The 15971-nt window shown below is 41.4% G+C and overlaps 1 protein-coding gene across 10 annotated transcripts in view; it reads right to left on the bottom strand.

Annotated features, from left to right (window-relative positions):
- Window positions 1–1366: 1366 nt before the first annotated feature.
- The window catches only part of LOC144511276 (zinc finger protein 280D-like), a 112728-nt gene continuing 98123 nt past the window's right edge, over window positions 1367–15971 (bottom strand). For 5 of the 10 annotated variants that reach the window (XM_078241434.1, XM_078241436.1, XM_078241437.1 and 2 more), the window contains 3 exons: window positions 6281–6329; window positions 5222–5283; window positions 1367–5052 (listed from right to left, as the gene is read on the bottom strand). In XM_078241434.1, the coding sequence (XP_078097560.1) occupies window positions 4314–5052; window positions 5222–5283; window positions 6281–6329 (850 nt within the window). In that variant the 3' untranslated portion in view covers window positions 1367–4313. The remainder of the gene's footprint in view (window positions 5053–5221; window positions 5284–6280; window positions 6330–15971) is intronic. The other 5 variants (XM_078241435.1, XM_078241438.1, XM_078241439.1 and 2 more) reach the window with 3 other exon arrangements.

The following is a 15971-nucleotide window of genomic DNA, read 5'->3' as shown; positions in this document are numbered from 1 at the left end:
TTTCACCCATATTCTGCTTATATTACCTCCCATGCCCCAGTGGATCAAATGTAAAATTTGTTTAATCCCTCTGGCGCTTTGCCTTTTCCTATTTCTGTAAGCTCCTCCAGGCCTCTAACCCCACAAACAGGTCACTCTTATCAATTCTTTTTGCAGCCCCTTCTCCTTACCATTGCTTTCTCTTAAATTGATTCAATAAGCCTCTTTGCTTCTTCTCAACCTCCTTCAGGTCATTTTTCTTGAACATACCTGCTGGTCTTATCCCCAATCATTCCTTCTTTGGTTCAGCTTTTTAGTTTTCCTTACACCTGAAATGATACTCTTTGTTAAAGATGCTCCATAAATGCAAGTTGTTTTCTTATTGTATTTCATTCGTTACAAGATATTAACTCATCCAAGTCGAAGTCTATTCAACAGCAAAAATGAAAAGTTCAAGAAAGTTTAAATTGGGCTTAGTCCAGTCTCAGGGAAATGTCAATATTCAAGATTGTCAAGAGTAAAACCAAGTTCCCTTTGGCACAAGATAGAGGCAGTGATAGTTTTGTCCATTTTCTGTTCAGTGAAATTGGACAGCTTTGTACTGAAATGCAATCACAAATATTGAATATACTTGCCATCAATACAGGTTCGCAAATACATTGAGCCACTCAATGGCATTAGACCAGCTTGAGGTGAAGTGAGGTTTCTCTCCACGGAAAACAAAAGATGGCAAGAGTCAAAATGAACTGTATTTGCAGTTACTTAGGACTAGGAGTTCCTCAGTCCTGGGCCCAAACATCTTCAATGACCTTCCTTCCATCATGAGATCAGAAGTCGGGATGTTTGCACAACATTCGCAACTCCACAGATACTGAAGCAGTCCATGTCTAAAATTGTGCAGTTAAATGGCAAGTAATACGTGCCAGTGAATTTCAATAACATTTGCTGAATGACAAGAGTACAGAAATATTAATCTTCGACACAAGCTTCCAATCTCTTGTATTTGGAGGAGTTGCTTCTTTGTGTTAAAACACAGGTATTAAAATTTGTAGGCAGATATTGCTAGTGCTTGTAATGACTTGGGTCTGAAATGGGAATTTTTACCTGCCAACATGCTGAGAGAAGGGTGGGGGTGCATGTCTGGTATCTTATAATATATTATCCAGTGATCACTGTTGGGAAGCGATTATATGCATATGAAGGTTTAGGCTGAGATGAAATGCTTCCTCAATCAAGGAACTCACCAAAGTTCAAGTGCACACATGAAGAATGGGCTGTGGCTTCAGCACACACAATTCATTGATTTTAGAACAGTCGAGAAGATGATGAGGCAAAAAGGCTGAATAAGATCCGGACATATGCAAAGAAATTACACAGTTACAAGCCATTAGATGCAATTTATTTATTTGAGCTTGCAGGCACTGGCATTAAAAGTTACATTTAACTTCTACAAGAAGAAAAGTATACAAACCATTATTTCCACCCCTCCCAATGTCTATAACTTTACTCTGAATAGGAGTCAATTCCGTTCCAGAACTAAAAGTGGCACAATGGCAGCAAGAAAACATGTTTCCTCTTCCAAATCAGCCAACATTAAAAAGTCACATTGGAAGTTATAAGGAAAGCCTTTGCACCACCAACATTATTAACTTTTATATAGTTCAGAGGTTCAAACTGTTTTGACAATTGTAGCTTAGTCCAATAATGCAAATTTGCCTAATCTGTCCATTTGCCAACATTTGCAAGCACAGCATCTATAACACTTATTCAGTTGCACATTGCTTTGTTTACAGTTGCTTTTTATACCCAACATTCATGAATAGATCATGAACTCAAGTGCAAGTATCCTGGAGTGGAAGTAAATTTACACTTTGGAGGCATAACAGCATTAAAAGTCCAACGTAACTCCAACATACAAATATGGAGATTATTCTTAAAGTAAAGTACTAACCATTCCTAAATTAATAATTTTAAAACACATAACAAAAGTATTTACAACACCGCTATAAATTAATTGTGTAAGGGAAATTATATTAGATTAGGCTGTATTTCAACTCCCACTTTCCCCTAACAAGGTAGAACTGCATCTGCTAAACCATAAGGACCTGGAGGGCAACTACAGTTAAACACATCTTAAATGGTGTCCACATGAAATAAAAACACAGCTGAGTACCTCTGATGCCACAGCCAATAGGGTGTACTTTTTTTTTCATCAGATGAACTAGAACAGTTTGAAGAAGCCTGGTACAAATGGCACGGAAACATTTACCACTTTGAAAAGCCAGTAGATAAGTCTGAATTATAAATATTTAGCAATGAGATCAGCTTTTACACTCAGTGAATGATCTTTAATTTTGAATTGGGATGATATTTGGAAGCATGGATTGTACAACCGAAAGCACAATAAAATAAATTAGAATTGGGCATTACAGTTTACCATATACTGGTAAACTAATGCCCAATATGTTGGTACCAAAACATATATTTGCAAGAAATTTAATCTTGCAATTATATTAACCAATATTCAAAAGGAAGAACTATAAGAAGCTGTGTGACTCTGAAGCAATCTACCAATTATATACTCCAGCTGTTAGGGGATCAACTCCCAAAGCTGTTTTAACTTTAAACTACCCAGGGTAATACCAATAACTATTAAGGGGTTTTCTGTGAGAGGAAAGGGGAAAGCCACAAACAAACAAACCATCAGTAAGGACATGTCCAGCTGCACAATTACAGAAAGGCATTGATGGCAGTTAGGGGGAATCTTGTAATATAGAATTGTTCTCCGAATGGAAGGAGCATATAATAGGAGGCAGCAAATGACATGGGAGATATTTTTTAAAAGTCTGCAGAAAATTTAAACAAAGTATATCACATTTGAGAATTATTATTTTAGATACAAAACCACTCATGTCATAAGGCAGCCAAAATATTATGGCAGCTGCACAATAGTCATTTAAGGTGGGTTCTCAACTGCATATTGCTCGAAAATATGAAAGAGCCCATCTTAATCAAATAAGAAATGTCACATTTTAGTAATTATTTCTCAGAAGTGGAAAGTGCAACTGCTTTTTATTATGCAATTACAGTAAGAATTGTTTTTATTAAATGATTCATATTGCTTTGTGGCTTAGAATCTGCAAGTCTTTTTAAGAAACCGATTCTATATAACGAGATATTAAAAATTGTGCATGCTAGCAGATGGACAAATAATATTTTCAGGTTTTCTTGAAACAATTTAAAAGGGTAATTGAAAAAATAATTATCCCATATGAATGAGACAACAAAAATCAGTAAATTATATATATATCAAATTTGTTACATGCTTTTTATATTCCTTAACTCAACTATTCTCCAGAAAAATGCACTCAGCCGAAATAAACAGCCATCAGCATCAGGGTGCTCTTACATCCACATCACTTCCAAATTCTGATAACTATGGTGCACCTCATAACTAAAGGTACACAACTAAAATAAAACAACCTTGATAACAAAGTAAAATTAGACACATCCAAAGACTCAAGTCTAAAGTTTTGATACCTAAATAGGGTTTTTGTTTTCTGCACAAACTGTTTGTACAACAAAGCAAGCCACTGTCAGTCACTAGCAAAGTACATGTCTGGAGCTATTTACCAAATATGTAGCAAAAAAAATATTCAGCATAACTGTAAGCAGCTTTACTCTTCCTGATACACAGAGTCAGCTTGGCACTAAAGTACTGCAGTTTTTTTTTTAAACAATTCACTGTTACATATTCTGCAGTCCTCGCCTTTTATGTCTACCTCTGTAAGCAGAATTAACTGCTGAACAAAACATACATGCCAATACAAAGAAAGCATTACTTAACACAACATATCCTATTTTCTACAGTAAAAGGAAAAGATGAACTGCACTTTGGTTTACCATGTAACCCATCCTAAGTGATCTACCTCTACTGCAAAAGACTATTAAAATAATGTGCACTGGGTTACACCGGCAGGATTATGTCTTCTTGTACATGACTGAAGTCAGATTTTTCTGCACAGCTGCACACCAACATAATCTCACATATTTTGTAATGATTCCACTTTCACTGAAAGTTTACTCAGGTAAGCTAAGAGCCTGGCAAGATTGCACCTATACAAAGGTGCTTAATTTTATACAGAATTCTACAGAATTGTAAGTCTTTTCTATTCACATGCTATTTTTATGACAAAGACAGGAATGTGAACTCTATCTGAACAGGATAAGAATATCAAAGCCTTTAACAGTACAAGTACGTGTGTGCTTGGTGTGTATCGGTCGGTCTGTACGAATAAAGTCCAATAAGATAATCAAACGTCCCACCCAAGGCTTCAACTATTATTTTCTTCTAGATGCTCTGAGCCCATGAGTATTGAGCTAGGACTGGTCTCTTTCGGACTTTCCTCTACACACTCAGAAGCATTTGCTCCCTTTTTCTTAGTGGAGGTCACCACATTTCCTTTCTGTAGAATCTCAGTAGCTTCATGCTCTAAAACCTCAGACGGTGTGAGTGGCTCCAGCTGGATGCTGCCCTGCTCACTCACGTCAGAACCAACAGCTTCTGGTTCATCTTTGCTCCTAAAAAACTTCTCAAAAGAAACATCTTCTTTGTGATCCTTATCCTGTTCTCTATTTGAGCATTCACCCTGGTCTTCAGCACAGTGTTTTCCATCCAACCCCTCGTCCCCCAGCTTTTTACACTTCTGCACAGTATCCTCGAGAGGCTCGCAATCTTTTGTTTCATCACAAGTAGCATTGTCCTCAAATTCATCAGGTATTATTTCTACATCATTATCAACAGAATTAAAACTTTGAGCAGCGTTAGGAGATGCCGGTCCCCGATCTGAAGAATCGTCCTGTACCGTCTCTCCAGTGTTGCCTTGCTTCTCCATAGTCAATTCAGACAGTGGATCTGTTGTTTTCTCAGTGCTTTCATTACTTTCTATATTTTCAATCAAGCTTATTTTGTCTCGATGGCCACTTAATTTGTCACAATGCGGTAAAGGCACAGCTTCCACAGATGGACACTCAACCTCAGCTTTTAAAGGCTGATCAGTCTTCTGCTGGCTTCTGTTAAAGACAGAAAATAAAACTGACATTATTTTTAATCGTACAACCAAGAAGCTTATTTGAGTTGTATGTTTTCCTTCTCACTTCAAAATATTGTAAAATGATAGATTTTCAGATGCAATTATCCACATACAATCTGTTAATCTATTAAAAAGAAAATCTCAATTACCCATCAGAAGATAAATCAATTTCCAAACTTTCTGCTAAAGCTAAGGTGGAAGATGGTTTCTCCTTAAAGACAGAACAGAAAAGGAGACTTTTAAAAACTTAAGACTGTAATACCTTTGTTTTATCATTTTGATTTTGATAGAAGAAATATCAATCATAATTCAAAGTCTAACAAAAACTGAATTATTCAATTGTTTGAATTAAATAACGTAAAGAGTACAGCAAAAGAGGGCATGAATGTCCAAACTCTGAAATTAACCAACTTCAGAATGAGCAGCATAATCTCAATTCAGAAGTCACAAGGATTGATTATTTAACATGGTTGGTTAATCACTGACTCAAACAAGGGACAACAGAACTCTTAATAGCACAGGAACAAAGGTACTCCAATACCCTCTCTTGCAGTATGACTAACCTTTACCTACAAAATATTTCAAAATTCGTCCGCTCAGCTTACCATACTCCTCCCCCACTTTTATAGGCAAGTTTAATTTCATCTTTCCCCAGGTCCCGGACAGCTAATTTCTTTTTCATTCTGTTTTTTACATTTATTTTGAAGGTTGGGCAAATTCAAGAATTTGTATGTTGCTTTTAGGCGGGTTACCCAGTTAATCAGAAGCATCATGTTATACAACTGACATAGCTGAATCGCAGGCATAACAGCCAACTTCTGGTTTGTAAGTTCATGTTGGAACAGGAAGGAACTTAATGGAGAATTGGCACAGTGGGTTCACGGTCTGATAGCATCCCCACTGTCTGACAACACCCATAAAAATACATTTGGGTAGAGTACTTGAAGATTAAAAGTCAATTATATATTTAAGGGACAGGCTAGTTGCATTAAATCATTGCAATTTCCTGCAATTACCCAGTGGTCTGCAAGTCAGTAATTGCATTTAAGATTTAATAGGAAAATGCAAAATAAGGGGTCTATTAATAATCTGGCCATCATCTGTACTAGAGCTATTTACAATACATTTAGTGCTCAAGTAATATTCTACTCAGCAGCCTTTACAGGTCTGAAAAGTACTGTAATGGCTAAAGAAACAATTGAACTTACCTCTGATTTCTTCACTGCCTCAGTGATCGAAATATCCTGGTTTCCCCTGCTGGGTGAACAAAACATTAGCTCAAATTCGTTAAGGGTTATTGACTGAAGAACTGTACACTAAACTGGTGGTTTAAAGAGCAGTGTCCATTTCCATGACAATGACAGTTTACAGAATTGATGGTAGATAATTCTACTAGCACACAGACAAGAAATCAGTGTGCCTTTGTGCTCCGTACCCGAGCTCTTGACTTCTATTTCCCTTTTCACCCCCCCCCCCCCCGCACCCATCTCCAGTCCTTTTGTCAGCCATGCCAACTTTTAATTATTCTCCCATGTTCAGGAGTTAAAAGGGCCCAAGTTCAAGGGAGGCAGTGCACCAGCTCCTCAAGGCCAATTAGGGATGGGCAATAAATGCTTACCTTGTCAGCAATGGCCATATCCCATTAATAATCCCTGTCATTCCCTTCATTCACTCAAGTCTAAGAAATTCAGATTTGAGCATATCTGGGAGCCAAGTCAGATATCAGCAGATATACTAGACATTCTTGTCAGGATAGCCGTGCAAACTGTGTCCCACCCCAATCCAGTCATAGGCTGCACTTTGTCACAAGTTAAAATCAGCGCTTCCGCCTTGGATTGAAACTTAACAGATCGGTGCTGATGCTTAACCTCCTGCAGAAGCCTCCCAACTGGCTACACTTCCATTATCTTCACTACCCACATTACCAGCTTGATTTCTCATCTGGCAGATTAAACTCTTTTGAGGACATTACTCCATTCCTCTCGCTGTTCCTTTACAATCACATTCCCCACCCAGGTTTGTCCTCAACTTATCAACCCCCTTTCTCTCCATCAACATATGCACTGAGCAACTCCCCATAGTGTGCGATCTCAATCTCCATCGCACATCCCTTCCCCCCTCTCACCTCTGTATTCACTGCCCTCCAGTCTTTTCTAGAACTCCACTATTATAAGCCCACCTGCACATTTCATGGCTGATCCCTCAACCATGATGGCTCCCATGGCTCTTCGATTCACATGCTTTCCAATCACTGAAAGAGCCATTATTGACCACTTCCTTGCTTTCCAGATCTTACACTTACCCCAACCCTGGCAACCAACCCTTTTCTCCATCTGTCCTTTGAAAAAGGTCTCCTCCAAAAATAAGCAAACTTCAAGCTGGATAACCTTTGGCTTCCGATTCACAATTCTACTCCAGCTGTTGATGTTGGCCTACACAACCAATCCCTCATCTCCACCTAGAATACCTTTGTCAACAGCAAAACCAGTTAGTGCCATTGATGTCAAAGCAGCATTTTGACAGAGTGGTATCAAAGACCCAGAGTAAAATTGATGCAAATGGGAATTGGGGGAAACTCTTTCTCCTGGCTGGGGTCATACTTAGACAACGCAAAATGGCTGCGGCTATTGAAGACCAATCATTTCAGCTCCAGAACACTGCTGCAGGAGTTCCTGAGGGCCGTATCACAAACCATCTTCAACTGCTTCATCGATGACCTTTCCTCAAACATGAGGTCAGAAGTGAGGCCATTCACTGATAGTTGCAGTGTTGAATTCCATTCACTATTGTTCAAGATAATGAAGTCATCCGTGTCCACATTCACAAGACGTGGAAAACATTCAGCCTTGAGTTGATAATGAACATTTGCATCATACAAGCATCAGGTAGGGACCATCTACAAATGAGAGAATCTAACCAGTTCTCATCATCCAACATCACCATCACTGAATCCCCCAACAATAACTTCTTGTGTTACCACTGAGCAGAAACCGAACTGGACCAGCCACACAACCACTCTGACTACTACAGTAGGTCACATGTTCGGTATCCTGCAGTGACCAATTTATTTCCTGACGAGTGAAAGCCTTTCCACCATTTACGAGCCAGGAGTGTTACGAAATACTCCCCACTTGCCTGGATGAATGCAGCTCCAACAATATTGAAGAAACTTGACACTATCCACAGTAAAACAGCTTAGTTGACTGATCACTTAAAACATTCACCAATAGCACAACATGGTTGCAGTGTGTAGCATGTACAAGAAGCACTGCAGTAACTTACCAAGGCTTCCTTTGGGTCACGGGGCGGGGGGGAAGAAAAGAGGCATAGTGGTATGGTCACTGAGCTAGTAATCCAGAGAGCGAGAGAAATGCACTGATGATCAGGGTTTGAATCCCACCCCAGCAGAATCTGAATTCACCGACTCATTGCCTTAAAAAAAACCTTGTTCATTCATGTCCTGTAGTCTTTGCCTGGTCTGATGACTCCAGATATGACTTACAAGTGACTCCAGATCCACAGCAATGTGGTTGACATTTAAATGCCCTCTGAAGTGACCTAACAAGGCACTCAGTTGTATCAAAAACTTGGATGAGGAAAAAGACTGGATGGAGCACCTGGCATCGACCTACACACCAGGAAAAACAAACTCGGCCCTATTGATCCTGCAAAGTCTGCCTAACATCTCGGGAGGGGGGGGGGGGGGGGGAAGAGAGAGAGAGTTAACAATCATGCTCAGGGAATCATATCAGACAGAATGTCCCAGACATACCATCCCTAACCAAGCAGAAGTGGCACCACAGTAGTGTACAGTCAGGAGGGGGTTGCCCTGGGAGTCCTCAATATCGACTCATGATGTCTCATGGCATCAAGTTAAACATGGATAAGGAAACCTCCTGCTGATTTCTACCAACTTCCTACCTCTTGATGAATCAGTACTCCATGTTGAACAACACTTAGAGAATCACGGAGGGTGGCAAGTGGACAGAATGTATTCGAGGTGGGTTCAAGAGTGACTCAGTAGCACTGCCACAGCCCGAGCTGGCCAAGCCCTAAAGGACATAGTGACTAGACTGGGTCTGTGGCAGGTGGTGGGGTAACCAAAAAAAAGAGGGAAAAAACATACTTGAACTCATCCTCACCAACTTGCCTGCTGCAGATGGATTTGCCCATGACAGTTATCGGTAGAAATTACCACCACACAATCCTTGTGGAGATAAAATACCGTCCATCCTGTCGTGAGGCACAACCCACCGTGTTAAATTGGATAGATTTCAAACAGATCTAGCAACTCAAGACTGGGTAACCATGAGCCACTATGGGCCATCAGCAGCAGCAGAATTGAACTCAATCACGATTGGTAACTTCGTGGCCCAGGCAATTGTACTTAAGACTTGTACTCTGGAACTTGCTACGCCCCTAGCCAAACTGTTCCAGTATAGTTACAACACTGACAACTAACCAGCAATGTGGAAAATTGTCAATGTACGTCCTGTGCACAAAAAAGCAGGACAAATCCAACCTGGCTAGTTACCACCCCATCAGTCTACTCTTGGATCAGCAGTAGGTGTCATCAATAGTGCTAACAAGTGACACATGCTCAGCAATAACTTGCTCACTGGTGCTCAGTTTGGGTTCTGCTAGGGCCACTCAGCTCCTGACCTCATTACAGTCTTGGTTCAAACATAGACAAAGAGCTGAACATCAGAGATGAGGGGAGAGTAACTACCCTTGAGGCCGCATTTCACTGTGTTTGGCATCAAGAAGCCCAAGCAAAACTGGAGTCAACAGGAACCAGGGGAAAGATTCTTTGCTGGTTGGAGTCATACCTAGCACAAAAGAAGGTGGTTCTGATTGTGGGAAGTCAGTCACCTCAGATCCAGTAGATCATTGCAAGGGATCCTCGGGGTCATGTCCAAGGCTCAACCATCTCCAGCTGTTTCATCAATGATGCTCCTTCCATCATAAGGTTAGAAGTAGGGATATTCACTGATGATTGCACAACGTTCAGCATCATTTGTGACTCCTCAGATACTGAAGCAGTCCATGTCCAAATGCAACAAGATCTGGACAATATCCAGGCCTGGGCTGACAAATGGGCAAGTAACATTCATGCCACACAAGTGCCAGGCAACTACGATCTCCAACAAGAGAGATCCTAACCATCATTCAATGGCATTACCATCGCTGAATTCCTCACTATCAACAGGAACCAGGGGAAAGATTCTTTGCTGGTCACCTGCAGGTCACCATTGACCAGAAACGTATCAGGACCAGCCATATAAGTACTGTGGCTACAAGGGGTCAGAGACTGGGAATCCTATGGCAAGTAACTCACCTCCTGACTCCGCAAAGGCTGCCTTCGACTGACAAAGACACAAGTCAGGAGTGTGACTTGCCTGAGTGAGTGTTGCTCCAACAAAACTCAGGAAGCTTGACACCATCCAAGTCAAAGCAGCCCGCTTGATTAGCACCCCCATCTACAAACATTCATCCACTCCACCACTAATACACAGTAGCAGCAGTGTGTACCATCTACAAGATGCACTGCAGGAGCTCATCCAGTATCTTCCAAACCAATGACCATCATCAAGAAGGACAATAGCAGCAGACACAGACCACCACCTGAAAAATTCCCCTCCAAGCCAGAGACCATCCTGACTTGGAAATATATTGCTGTTCCTTCACTGTCATTGGGTCAAAATCCCAGACCTGCCTCCCTAAAAGCACCATGTGTAAATAAACAACATGGATTGCAGCCATTCAAGAAAGCAGCTCGCTCACCACTACCTTGTCAAGAGCAATTAGGGATGGTTAATAAATGTTTAGCCATCGGCACCAAAAAAATGGAAAAAGAAACCAGAACTTCTTACCTAACAGCACTGTGGGTGTGCCAACACCATAAAGATTGCTGCAGTTCATCACCACATCAAAAGTAATTAGGAATGGGGGTTAAATGTTTGCCCCATTAGTGACACCCATATATCATGACCAAATAAAAGAAAACCTTAATTCACTCTCATCTGGTCTTGCCTTTTGCTCCCTCAAATCCAAGAGATTCAGACTTGAGTGCATCTGGCACACAAATGGTTTAGTTGCGCATCAACAGATTTCTCGGACCCCATCTCTCTCTAGATTCATTCTCATGTTCTCAGAGCTCACCTTCTCCACAAGACTAAATGTCCTGCACCCCAGACCTGATAGCTACTAAACTGCTGATAACCCACCCTTTCTTCCTGGTTCCCAAGCCAGCTGACAAGGTAAAGAGTTTTCCTTTCCTCACAAAGTACCACTTTCAACCCCTCTGCTCTGAAAGAAAAATGCTTTGGACAGCAGTTGTCTTTTCCTCTTTAGACACGTTCTCATCTCCCACATCGACACCCACCAATGCCACAGTTTCATTTCAATTTGTTTGATCAAGTTTCTGCCCCTGCCATGACACATGGAGCCTAAGCAAAGTCACCAATTACCCATCATAGTGCATTATCCTCCCTGAGCTCTCTGTAGTCAGACATGGTTGACGATACCGCTCATTGACTATGTCTTCTCTGCTGGCCAAGTTCAGTGGATCTAACCTCAATGAAATCTACTTGATTGTCTTCAAAATTATTTCCACTTGAAATTGTATTTCCACTTGAAATTAGTCTTTAGTCGTTTGAGGAAATAAAACGTATTTCTTCACAAGGTTCTTTTTTAGAAAGACAATATCTACAAAAGTCCAGATTGAAATATTTTTGGACAAAAAAAGCGATACAAATTCCAAATAAAAAGGAAAGCAGAAGGACAGCATATTGAGTAATGCTTCACTGCAGCGGGCTTCAAATGTTAACCTTTCAGCTGAAAGCCGTGGTTTCCTTGATCAGAATGAAAAAAACAGGAAAGTTCCCTGGAGACTATTTTCAGAAGTCTAAGATATTACATTTTTCCAGTGTATTGTGTGGATACATCTCTGACAAAGAATTCTAAAAGAACCATGAGCATAGGTAGTGAATTCTGTCGCCTATCTGACCACAGATTCACAGTCAAAACTCAGTCCTGCCTCATTAAAGGTCAAAAGCCATGCATTTTATATTAACAAAGAACAAAACAGCACAGGAACAGGCCCTTCGGCCCTCCAAGCCCGCGCCGCTCCCCGGTCCAGGATTGAATCCTGAATCCAGGATCCCCGCCCAGTTTTCCAGCCTATCTACATACCAATATCCTATCCACCGAGCTGTCCCTCACAGCTACGATGCTTTGTTCATTACAACCTATTAACTCACCCCCACCCCCCCATTCCAGACCATGTGATCTCCAGGGAGAGGCGAAAAACCAGAGTGAAAAACCCCAGGGCCAATATGGGGAAAAAAAAATCTGGGAAATTCCTCTCCGACCCCCTGAGGCGATCGAAACGAGTCCAGGAGATCACAATGGCCCTGATCGGAAAATGCTTCCCAACCCTAGTCATTTCCACTTCCACGAACACCATATGAATTCCCTGCCCCCGAGACAGGTTCCCAACTATCCGCAGTCTCGCTCTGTACTGGCACCAGCAAGATGATCATAGAATGAAGCCTTGAAACGAGAAACCAGGAACAATTAGCCCGCGCCGCTCCCTGGTCCAAACTAGACCACTCTTTTGTATCCCTCCATTCCCACTCCGTTCATATAGCTGTCTAGATAAGTCTTAAACGTTCCCAGTGTGTCCGCCTCCACCACCTTGCCCGGCAACACATTCCAGGCCCCCACGACCCTCTGTGTGAAATATGTCCTTCTGATATCTGTGTTAAACCTCCCCCCCTTCACCTTGAACCTATGACCCCTCGTGAACGTCACCACCGACCCGGGGAAAAGCTTCCCACCGTTCACCCTATCTATGCCTTTCATAATTTTATACACCTCTATTAAGTCTCCCCTCATCCTCCGTCTTTCCAAGGAGAACAACCCCAGTTTCCCCAATCTCTCCTCATAACCAAGCCCCTCCATACCAGGCAACATCCTGGTAAACCTCCTCTGTACTCTCTCCAAAGCCTCCACGTCCTTCTGGTAGTGTGGCGACCAGAACTGGACGCAGTATTCCAAATGCGGCCGAACCAACGTTCTATACATCTGCAACATCAGACCCCAACTTTTATACTCTATGCCCCGTCCTATAAAGGCAAGCATGCCATATGCCTTCTTCACCACCTTCTCCACCTGTGATGTCACCTTCAAAGATCTGTGGACTTGCACACCCAGGTCCCTCTGCGTCTCTACACCCTTTATGGTTCTTCCATTTATCGTGTAGCTCCTCCCTACATTATTCCCACCAAAATGCATCACTTCGCATTTATCAGGATTGAACTCCATCTGCCATTTCCTTGCCCAAATTTCCAGCCTATCTATATCCTTCTGTAGCCTCTGACAATGTTCCTCACTATCTGCAAGTCCTGCCAGTTTTGTGTCGTCCGCAAACTTACTGATCACCCCAGTTACTCCTTCTTCCAGATCATTTATATAAATCACAAACAGCAGAGGTCCCAATACAGAGCCTTGCGGTACACCACTAGTCACAGGCCTCCAGCCGGAAAAAGACCCTTCCACTACCACCCTCTGTCTTCTATGACCAAGCCAGTTCTCCACCCATCTAGCCACCTCCCCCTTTATCCCATGGGATCCAACCTTTTTCACTAGCCTACCATGAGGGACTTTGTCAAACGCTTTACTAAAGTCCATATAGACAACATCCACGGCCCTTCCTTCGTCAACCATTTTGGTCACTTCTTCAAAAAACACCACCAGGTTAGTGAGGCATGACCTCCCTCTCACAAAACCATGTTGACTATCGTTAATGAGTTTATTCCTTTCTAAATGCGCATACATCCTATCTTTAAGAATCTTCTCCAACAACTTCCCCACCACGGACGTCAAGCTCACCGGCCTATAATTACCCGGGTTATCCTTCCTACCCTTCTTAAATAACGGGACCACATTGGCTATCCTCCAATCCTCTGGGACCTCACCTGTTTGTGATCAGGATTATGATCAGGGCTTGCAAGCCTAATTGTCTCCCTTTCCCAAGCTTCCCCAACTCCCATCCATCCTTAGCACAATAGAGTCCCTGTTCCCCACCTTAGCAGCATTGGTAACCCCACAGAAACAAGGGCTCAAACGTGGGATTTTTTTGGTCAATATCGTTCAATTCCATACTTAAGAATGCATTTAGCAACTGAGCCATCAGATGAGCGCCATAGCTTTTAGTATTACTGTGATAAGTACCCTCACCCATTCTGAAAAACTGATCATACCTCATTCTCAATCCAGTGCAAAGATAAACTAGCTAGTACTTGTTTGCAGCACCAACTGATGTATACCTATATTCTAAACAAGTGTTATTTTAATACTAGATTGCACATTTTAAAGTATGCACTCCATCGTTAAACTAGATGGAACAAACAAAGAATGGTTTTTGTACAACAGGAATTGGCTTAAATTTGGGTCTGCCGCACATTTACTAGGCTGGAAAAATAATTATCTTATACATAGGCTGAAAAAAGAACACAAGTTGTGGATATAAAAAAAAAAATCAGCAGGGATTTCAACTCTTGACTGGAATCCAAAGACTCTTGTTTGAAGTAAACATGTGCAGGTGTGCAGTAATACTTTCCCCCACATCTCACTTCATCTTACCTGCCTTGCACTGAATTGTAAACCGCATCTATGAATGCTGACCCAGGAGGAGGAATGAGTGTGCCTAATGCCTTGTAGTCAGTTTAGCTCAGTTAGTTGGACAGCTGGTTAGCGATGCAAAGTGATGCCAACACCATGGGTTCAATTCCCATACCGGCTAAGACTATTCATGAAGGCCAGCCTTCTTAACCTTGCCCCTTGCCTGAAGTGTTGTGATTTTCAGGTTAAATCACCACCAGTCTGATCATCTGGGACTATGGCATCTTTACTTTAAATCAATCAATGGGTTCAGGAGAGACACTGACAGAAATGAAGGAATAAAACATGTTCATCTTGTAAGGGATAATACAGAGTGTTGAGGCTGCAAATGGTGCGACTGTTCAGAAATGTGTAGCGAGAAGTCTTAGATAATAAACCAGTTTATGACACATGCAGTTCCAGAATCAAATAATTAACCTGTCTCCACATTTATGTTGTAAATACAGAATAAGGAAAAAGATAGCACCCAACAGAATGCAAAACTTGCAGTCCAAGACAACTTGTTTTCCTGAGTTTGCTGGTCCATAAAAGACAATTTTTCACAATGAAAGAATGATGATGGCCTTTTCACTAGTTTCTCGAAGGAAAAACGTGATGTCGGTTCTTGGATGACAAGTTCAACAAATCAAATTCCACTCACCTTGATGTACCATTCAATGCTCCCCCAAAGCAACATTTCTTCCTAGAATAGTTCTTCATTTTGATTTATAGAAAACTAATCTGACATGTACAATGATCACTTAATCAAACCACGGGTGGCCCTTAAAAGTCCAATCCATTGTTGAATAAATATCCCATGGAATTGAAATATATGGTACTCTCCTTATAGACAGTATGACTTAGATGCAATCCGCATTGCTAATCTTTAGATCTATTGCATACAATTACATTCCTGAATCAGATGTTGCAGAGCACATATGGCAGTCTTCCTTCTTGCAATACAGTATCTAGGAAAAAAAATTGCATTCTTCCTCAATATTCTGTAACAAGATTTTCTATTCTCCTCGAATTCAAGATTCCTGCGCTATAGATCCGCCTTCCTTTCAAAGTAGTCCCTAGAAATGAACCAGGACACCAAAAAGCATTCTTCATATTGGATCATGGTTTTTAAGTTTTGGGTAGTTAACTAAATCTTTCCGCATTCAAAGTTCCTGACATAGGCAGGTGTGCACAATATGCACCAACACATGTATTTTGATATCCTGGATTGGC

This window comes from Mustelus asterias, chromosome 24 (genome assembly GCF_964213995.1).
Source record: "Mustelus asterias chromosome 24, sMusAst1.hap1.1, whole genome shotgun sequence".
NCBI classification, from domain to species: domain Eukaryota; kingdom Metazoa; phylum Chordata; class Chondrichthyes; order Carcharhiniformes; family Triakidae; genus Mustelus; species Mustelus asterias.
This window is presented reverse-complemented; position numbering and strand designations above follow the sequence as displayed.